The sequence below is a fragment of the Oxyura jamaicensis genome, chromosome 2, assembly GCF_011077185.1.
Source record: "Oxyura jamaicensis isolate SHBP4307 breed ruddy duck chromosome 2, BPBGC_Ojam_1.0, whole genome shotgun sequence".
Classification (NCBI taxonomy): Eukaryota; Metazoa; Chordata; class Aves; order Anseriformes; family Anatidae; genus Oxyura; species Oxyura jamaicensis.
Window position 1 is genome coordinate 17,310,390 of NC_048894.1, and position 8,954 is coordinate 17,319,343.

Consider the following 8,954-nt stretch of genomic DNA (forward strand, 5'->3'; position numbering starts at 1 on the left):
TCTTAGTTATGGCTTTATTTAAAACTGTTGCTTACTGGGAAGTACAGAACCTCTTTCAAATTTGATTCCAACTGGAGTATACTGCTGAATTCCCACCTTCACAGGAACTTCTCTATTTCAGTGCAAGAGAAATTCTCCTGAGAAGGGGCATGGTATAAACCAATGAGTTATGTTCTGTTGTTTATTTTTCTGTTTCTTTTTTTCTTTTTTGGTTTGCTTGCTTTGTTCTCCCCCCCCCCTCCTTCACTGGGAGATGTCCCACCAGAGCTGGTACTTTAAATGGCGTGTCCTGCTACCACCAAGCCTCTCTCCTACCTGTAGAGGAAAGAGCAACACCTCAGCTGTCAGCCCAGCATCTCTGAGCGCTGGTGCCTGTGTTTCACACCTCATTGCTCGCTGAGGAGGTCCATACGTCACAGGAGATGAGCTTGTGAGTGCTTCCTGGGCAGCTCTGGGCACCATTGTAGCCAGTGGTAGCCGTTGAAGCCTTTGCCAGATTCCTGAAGTTCCTGAATGCCTCTAATCAGAGAAGACTTGCTAATTTAAAACAGAGCTCCATTCAGCTCTAAACCCACCCATTTTCCCACCAACGAGCAACACATACAACAGAAACATCGTACATACGATGTACCACACATACAACAAAAACATCGTAAGCCTGCCACTGCCCCCTGCAAGCCTGAGCAGAGCAAGATGACGGGAGGTGCTCCCTGTGTGGACACGGAGCATCGACATGACAGCATCATAGCCTTTGTAAAGCAGTTGTCTTTGCTCTGCGGCAGGGCTGCTGCGCTGCATTTGATATAGCTCCCTGCTCTTACATTAGAGGAGGAGTCCAGCATCCTCTACAGCATCACCTCCTCTTCTGGTAGCACGCTTGTAAAAGAGAACTACTATGTTTGAGCAGTGCTCATTGAGCAGCATGATGGAAAGCCCCGTGTTGCGTGCTCCCCGAGCGAGGCTGAGCAAACCCCTTGGCACACGCAGCTCCCCAACACGCAGCCTGCGCCCTGCTTTTTGTTCAGATGGACACGGGCACGTTTTGCTTTTCAAGCCTCAATTGGCTAGCCATGAATTCAGCCTTGTTGGAAACACAAGCTTGAAGAAGGTTCTTCCGTTTGTGTGTTCTTGTTGTTCTTTACATACTTTGTTTTTTGTGGTCCTCGTTACTGACGGCTGCTTTTGTTTGTTTCCTTTTTTTTTTTTCCTTTTCCCCCTGTGTCCGTTGACTTCCCCCGATATGCTGTGTGCGTTGCTACCAGTTTCTATTGCTCCACCCCCTCCCCCTATGCCTCAGTTGACTCCACAGATACCTCTCACAGGCTTCGTGGCCAGGGTGCAGGAAAACAGTAAGTTTGGACAAGCTGAGCTGTTAAAGGGTAGAGCCTACTTTCTTCTAGCATGCATGGCTGGCAAGTCAGACTCTATTTTGTTTCCTTTTCCAGAAGCTAATACCATCTTGCATTCTAGTGTCGATATGCTATTGGAGCTGAAGGGCACACTCTTCAATATTTTATAACGTGCATGATTATTACTGACCCATTTAAGATCTGAGCTGCAAATTTATTATAGAAATACAGCGTGAAATACGTGGCATCTGCTTGGTCTGAATATAGAAACGTATCTTAATTAAAAATATTAATTTCATGTTGATTCATCCTGCCTGAGGCTTCTTCAGTAGGGATAATTGATTAGTTTTTATTAGAAAGGCTTATGTAGACTGTCAGAATATGTACTGCGTAACCACTGACTCTAATCCTCCAGTAGTTTTTAGGAACCTACACAGTCAATTGAAAATGTGCAGTCTTAGGATCTAATGCCACTACAAAGGAGCTCCGAAGGTATTCCTCCTCTCGCCAGCCTTTCATTCTCCATTTCTTTGTGTCCTCTAGCCAGGTTTCCCTACAGAGCTTCTTGCAGCATAGCTTTGCTAGTTAGGTTTGTGAAAGAGATGCCTCCTGGCTATGATCTGTGCTGCAAGATGTTTTCCACTGGTCTCTCTGCTTTTACTGTTTTTCCTTGATTCCTTTCAGGTGAGTGCTCCTGTCCCAAATGCTAGCACAGGGGTCAAGTCATGCTCCTGCTGCAGGGACATCTCTGTCATAGGAGAATGTTGTAGTTTAATAAACAACAGAGTGAATACAATGGAAATGAGTATAAAACAAATAACGAGTGTAAAACATTTCTTAGAGCGTTTGGGAACCGTAGCAAAGTCTGCTAGAACCTCAGAGGCTCTTACTATGTAGTGATGCTCCAGCATGTACTTAGGGGCCCTCAGTGCTGCTGTCCAGCTTCCCGTACGAGCTTTTAAGTGCTCATGTTCTGAGCATTCCCCTAGAGATAGGAGGCATCTCCATGGTTCCCATTCAAAAATAAGATATTTTGGTGTAATGCTAGGTAAATACTAAGAACCATGTTTTTCTAGAATAGCACGCCACAAAAATACGTTGACAAATGCTTCCAAAATGCCAGGCGTAGAGTTAGACCTCCTAAAGATGAAGGTTACAGAAAGTCTTCACTTGCAGAGAAAGGAGAAAATTGGCACCTGCTTCTGAATTGTTCCAAGTACTGTTCTCCTGGAGATAACACAGCACTTGGGAGAGCCGAGGTGAAAGGGACAGACTTACTTGTGTGTGTCACAACAAGAAATAAAGCTGACTTGGGAATGAGATTGCAGCAAAAATAGCTGAAGCTTGAAATCTGGTCTAGGAATTGTTCCGTTTATTTTCCTTCTTTAATAGTCCCTTGGGGTTGAAAGTTACCTAATGAGTATGGCTTTGAGCTGCATTTTGGAGGCAGGAGTACATGTGGCAGTCCATGCGTACGCTCGGCAAAACTGGCTGTCGAGGCCGTTGTTGTTGAGTTTTGGCCTTGTGTGCTTCATCTGCCTCATTTTCCACCAAACGTCTACATGGAGTGGAGTTACAGAGACGTGTGGGTAGGCTTGTCTTTTATGGGAAAATGTTCCTTCCTTATCATGAAGATCTGTGGGTTTGGAAAGCAACATCCCCCGCTACGTGGAAGCCTTTTGGATTTCTTCTAGGGCAGACGGATTACAAAATACACCAGGCCTATTCTTTTTTTCCTGCGCCCTGTGCCCAACCTGTGGGTATCTCCTTCAGAGAGGTTTTCTGGTGTGCCCAGAGACCTCTGATCGGATGTAGACTGCTGCACTGTCACTGTCACAACCAGTCCTTTAAAGAGGACTCTCATGGTTCCCACTTAAAGAACAGGAAGGTGAGCACACAGAAGAGATGTTTCAATTTGGAGCTGTATAAATACTGGTCCGGTTACCCTTTCTCATTTAGAGTGTTTTTCTGTTTAATTTTTTTTCCTTTTTTTTTTTTTTTTTTTTTTTCCTTCCCCCTCCTAGGATTATCAGTGCTATTCTAGATTCTGCCTGTTTTAAGCTCAGAGCCAGGACACGTCTAGGTTAAAGTCCCAGAGGCGGGGATATGTCCATGGGGTGGTACTTGTCTAATTCTCTGTTCCATTTTCTCCCCTTGTTTTAATGTGAAGTTGAATTGTTGTCAGTGTTTCCCATGAAGCACGCAGTTTCAGCACTGCATCTCGGGTAGGGTCTATCTGTGTTGGCACTTCCACACTCGCATTTCCTCCCCTCTTTTGTTCTTTCCAAATAAGCAACTCATTGTTGAATAAATACAACTTTATGCATTTATTAAGGTAAGGATTCCTCAGCATCCCAAAGGAGCGTTGCCTCAATACTATTTTTTCCTGGCTGCAGATGAAAATTAAGGGTAGAAATACATTTTGTGAAAGATGTGCCGAGAAGACCCAGTCCGTTTATAAATCCTGTTGTCATGTGTCTGCGGTGGATTAATGAAGCCTGCCCGGGAGTGCTGCTCAGTAACGCAGGCAAGACACAGCATTCAGCTGGCCAGAGACTTTGTTAGTCTGTCTCCAAGCGACACAAATGGGCTTCTGTATGGCCGAGGGATCCCTGGCACAGTGGCAGGCAGCCTGCTGATGCAGAGCCGTGGGCTGTGGCCCAGCTGGTCACGTTGCAGAGGAGCTGGGCCCACAGGTGAAGAAGAGCAGCAGCTCCCCAAGGGGGTGCAGTGCAGGCTGGGTGCCAGGGCTGCCCCAGCAGCTCCTGGCCCCTGCAGAGGGGGATTTGGCTTCCCCTGTACCAGCACGGCCCATCTGACATGGCTGGGACGTGGCAGCGGAGCTCAAGCCCCTCATGAGGGGCACGCGGCCGAAGCCCAAAGGTTAGTCACTGCTGGAGCGGCGGCCAGGCAGGAGTAAAGAGCATTAACACAAACAAACCCTCATTGTAATTTTCAGTGCTGCTGTAACTAGCAATAGCTGGAGCTTCACTCAGTGCTATGGTGTTTATTCCTTGCAGTTCAGCTTAGCTTCCCTAAAATTAGCGTCGTGTTTGGCAGCACGCGCCCAGCCTTTGGAGCACGTGCCCCGCTCCCTCAGTCAAACCTTCTAGAGCAGGGGTTTTCAACCTGTGTCTGTGTTCAGTGTGCAGGCTCCCAAATTGCTCGTAATTAAATCTGTATTCCTGTATAAAAAGCCACGTTCAGTGACAGTAACTGCTTTTCAATAACTTGTAGTTTGATAGTGCTCACACCCAGGTTGATGTGTAGTGGACCGCAGTTGGTGAGCGATGAGAGGGATGACTTGATGGCTTGCATCTGAGTTCTCCCTCCCTTTTGCTCTCAGCTGCTGTGAACTGAAAATTAATTTGATGAGCTAATTTGAAGAGTGCTTTGTACCACAATGCCTTTCTCCTTTTTCCCTTTCCCAAAGCAACTTGTAATTGTGCTGATTGGAGAATCTCAGGGCAGGGATTTGACATTTTAGCTTACACACTTCATTCCTCGAGCGCCTTTCCCCCAAGAACAGCAGCTGCCTGTTGTAGTTTTCCATCTATTAGGTGAATCCTGGATGTGTGCATGTGCACAAGCTAGTCTGGAAGATAAGGATCTGTTCAAAGCTTTCCTTCTGCAGAAGGATTACCTGGCTTTCTCTTACCTGGTTAGATCTCAAACTCTGGTCTCTTCCCTGTTTTATGATCTGCACCAGATCTTTTTGTCCCCTTAAGGCTCGCTTTGAGAGAGAAGGAATCCAAGGCAGTAGTGTTTGGAAACAAATGGAAATGTTTGTCTAGGCAAAGGATTTGTTTAAAAATTGAGCTGCTGGTGCAGTCCAGAGGCCTGTTGCTGCCTGGCTCAGAGGGTGCCGCTCGGAGTCCTCCCATAGCTAACTGCTGCCGCTAGCCCTCGGCGCGGGGACGTGGGGCAGGGAGCTTTCCTCTGCTGGTGGTCAGCTTACACCCTGCAGCATGTGCTTCGACTCTAGTAGCATTTATACCTAGATCTGACCACTAATAACAAACGTAGCTGTATGTCGTAGCTTTTAATACGAAGCCTCTGTTTCTAATCAGTGCATGGGATCATAGTGCATGCTGTGTGTGTCGTTGTCCCCACCCCTTTTATTTACAGTCTTACAGCCTCAGGTTGGTTTGTGCCTGCACGCTGGTTTTTATTAAAAACAAAACAAAACAAAACACGATTTCCCAACGTTTCCAGTTGCTGATAGCCCGACTCCTCCCCCCCCACCGCCCCCCGACGAGATGCCGATGTTCGATGACTCTCCTCCTCCTCCGCCCCCACCCCCTGTGGATTACGAGGACGAGGAGGCTGCTGTTGTGCAGTACAGCGATCCCTACGCGGATGGAGATCCTGCCTGGGCGCCTAAAAACTATATAGAGAAAGGTAAGAAGTGTGGCAACTCCGTGTTCCTGCAGTGCTGGAGGATTAGTGGTATCTGAAGAGGATGAAGGACTTAGCTTGGGTCTGGTGAAAACAACCATTTTCCCTGCTAAATTGGAACTCCAACCATTCTTTTTGTAGTTTGTCAGCGGCTACACCTGATGTGATAAAATATAATCCTTCTTTAGAAGGATTATAAATACCTTCAAGCATTCTAGAATGAAGGGATTAAAAAAACCAGTTATGAGAAGCAGATGTGAATCGGGTGGCTTTTCATTTTTTTTCATCCTTGCAGAGCTGCTGGATTGTGTCTGAAGCTACCTCAGGATTGCTGGGCAATCATCTAAAAAGTGTTTCAGAAATGCCAGGAAGTCTCAGTCCTATCAAACAGAGAGCTAGCCAGAGTGGGTTGTTTTGCTATGAATGCAGTGAGGCTTCCATGGGGACCTCCAGTGAGTGTAGATCAGCAGACTGTAACTATGCTGAGACGCAAACTCCTGCAGTAAATGCATCTTCCCATGAATAATTGAGGTGCTGATTTCCTGCCTATCGAGCTGTCTGTGTTAGGACAGTGACCAGTTTGTCAACAGCAGTGTTACAAGCTTTCCCAGGACCTGGCTGGTCCTGGAGCATGTGTGAAAGGGGATGTCTGTGATACCTGTCGCCGCAGCAGCGACAGAACTCCTCTGCTCCACCTGCCCTGCTGGCTGGACTCCATGCACGGCGTCCTTATGGGGTGAAAATAACTGACACGCCGCATCGTTATTTGCTGGGCATTAAGGCATCAGGTTTCTGAGGTTTTGTTTCTGAGAAGGTTATTTTACCTACGTGTAAAGTATTAGGTTCTTGGAATCTACACAGCCGACGGCGTAAATTCCTACTAACTGTTTTAGAGGGTACGGCTGTGATGTCCACAGTTTGTGTGTTTGTGGTGGTATTTTTTAATTCCAGTATTACAGGTGGCAACATTGCCTTTCCTTAGGGAGATCTCTGCTTTGTTGGTTACACACAGGAAATGGGAGGTTGGTGAGAGTAAGGTCTCTACCAGGCAGGTACCATACAATAGGGGATGTTGCTGTAAATGCACTTCCACTTTTTCCTACAGTAACTTCAACACTTGCAATCATCACAGCCCCTTTAGAAGAAATGCCAAAACTTGCCATCACATAGAAACTCTGTAGAAAAGGCAGGAAATCATTCACTTCTGTACAGGGGCCTTAAGCAGCTAAGTTTACAGAATCACACATTGCAGCACTCACTACATAGTTGCAGGGGCCATTGTGTAAAAATTTTTCCTCTAGGTCCCTTTTTATAGAGCGGTGGTTTTTTTAGGCTTTCCTAATCAAGAGATCCCCTGCAGGGGTCTGTATGCTTTTGAGGTACTCTGACCAGAAATTAGTGCCACCTTACTAGACCACCTCTTCCATAGTTCAGTTAAGAGCCCATATGCACTGTTCCGCTGTGTCCCAGCCAACCGTACCTCTCCCCACCAAAAGGTTTACTGAGTTTCCATGCAGCCACCGCCCACTTACTGGTAGCCAGTCCTGCAAGAAAAGAGGAATTTCACTTTCTGTACTTGATGTCGATCAGGAAAACCCTGTGAATTCAGAATGGAAAACCCCAGGATGCAAACTATTGTTTTCAAAATATAATTGTACTTCAAAAGAATTTCTTACTGGTGCTGTTAACGTGATGCTAAACTTTTTCTCTGTTCAATCCACAGTTGTTGCTATATATGACTATACAAAGGACAAAGACGATGAGCTGTCGTTTATGGAGGGTGCAATCATTTATGTGATAAAGAAGAACGATGACGGCTGGTATGAAGGAGTTTGCAATCGAGTAACTGGCTTGTTTCCTGGGAATTACGTCGAATCAATCATGCACTATGCCGATTAAAATCCTTTGCTTTTCAAAGTTGGGTCTTGTATTCAGTCATACCATGATTATTTACAAGGGGTAACTAAAAGCTAACAGAATTGTCTTAATATACTTTCAGAAAATGTGCCCATTTCTTCAGGCCATACTGTTTTAATGGTATGATTGAATGCCCATCTCGAAGTCTCTGGAGACAGTATGTCTTAACCTGATGGCAATTTGTAAAACAAGCAACTGTCTATAACTGGTTATACTTATTTACTTATGCATTGTTAATTTTATGACCAGCCTAAATATTCTGGGGAAGTAGGGTATAATATTTAATGAACCATGATTCAGATTGTGCCATTACATTTTTCAGTACAGCATGGTAACTAACACTACGTTAGACTAACATATTAAAATCTGGATGAGAAGTTTAATGTTAGTGCTGGTCATATTACTTTTTGTTTAGACTCTTTGCTCATTCTTGAACTATATTTGTTTAAAGCATGCATACAAACTTATGTATTGAAATATACTTTTTTAAAAATCCAAGATGCTTCCAATTGTTGTAATCTTTACCTGGAGTATTCTCACTAAAGTCTATTATAATGAGTTGTTTGGGTCTAAGGTGTCCATGTGAATCAAAAAATGGGTGGTCTTATGTATGTGTAATTTGTACCCGAGTTTTTTTAATAAGTAAATTTACATTATGACTTTTTCCATTCATAAATATATAAGTGAACCAAAGGTCTTGTCCATTACTTTGTTGGTTGGCTTGGCAAAGAAGTTTGGAATGCTAACGTAGCAAAACCATGGCTGTGTTATCCCAGGCAATGTACTAAAAAGCAAATGTTTGTACCATGACTTTATCACTGACAGAGGGCAAATAAATTAGATATGAAACCTGAATTACCCATTATACAAACTCCTAAAAGTTCTTTTCTTCCAAAATAAATTTTAGCAAGGATTTTTGGTTGAATCTAGTTACCGAGCTGCAGTAATTCGGACATTATCTGTAACTGACATTTCTCAGTGGAAACTGTATCTGGACTTGATCCTGTGCCCAGCTGAGCAGAGAGGGAGGCTGCTCTCAAGATGTGACACAGGGGAAACAACCACAACAGGATGTGGCTTCTTTTAACAGGGAACAGAGCAAGGAAGGCACTTAGCTGTTTGCATTAAGCAGAGGTGGTTAGAGGTGATACTTCTCTGGTCTACAAATTCTTTGGCTGAAATAACCTGAAAAAGGAATGTGGTAGTACCGGTTAATTACTGCCGTAGGAATGTGTCTGGGCCTTCACAGCAGTCTTGTATGGGGAGGGTACTGAATATACTCCATAAATG

General features: G+C 44.7%; 1 protein-coding gene across 11 annotated transcripts in view; it reads left to right on the forward strand.

Moving 5' to 3' along the window:
* Positions 1–8,529, forward strand: part of ABI1 (abl interactor 1) — an 80,068-nt gene extending 71,539 nt beyond the window's left edge. For 6 of the 11 annotated variants that reach the window (XM_035319291.1, XM_035319296.1, XM_035319293.1 and 3 more), the window contains 2 exons: positions 5,565–5,750; positions 7,471–8,529. In XM_035319291.1, the coding sequence (XP_035175182.1) occupies positions 5,565–5,750; positions 7,471–7,646 (362 nt within the window). In that variant the 3' untranslated portion in view covers positions 7,647–8,529. Of the gene's footprint in view, positions 1–1,262; positions 1,350–5,564; positions 5,751–7,470 lie in introns of all 11 variants that reach the window. The other 5 variants (XM_035319287.1, XM_035319294.1, XM_035319288.1 and 2 more) reach the window with 1 other exon arrangement.
* The last annotated feature ends 425 nt before the right edge of the window (positions 8,530–8,954 follow it).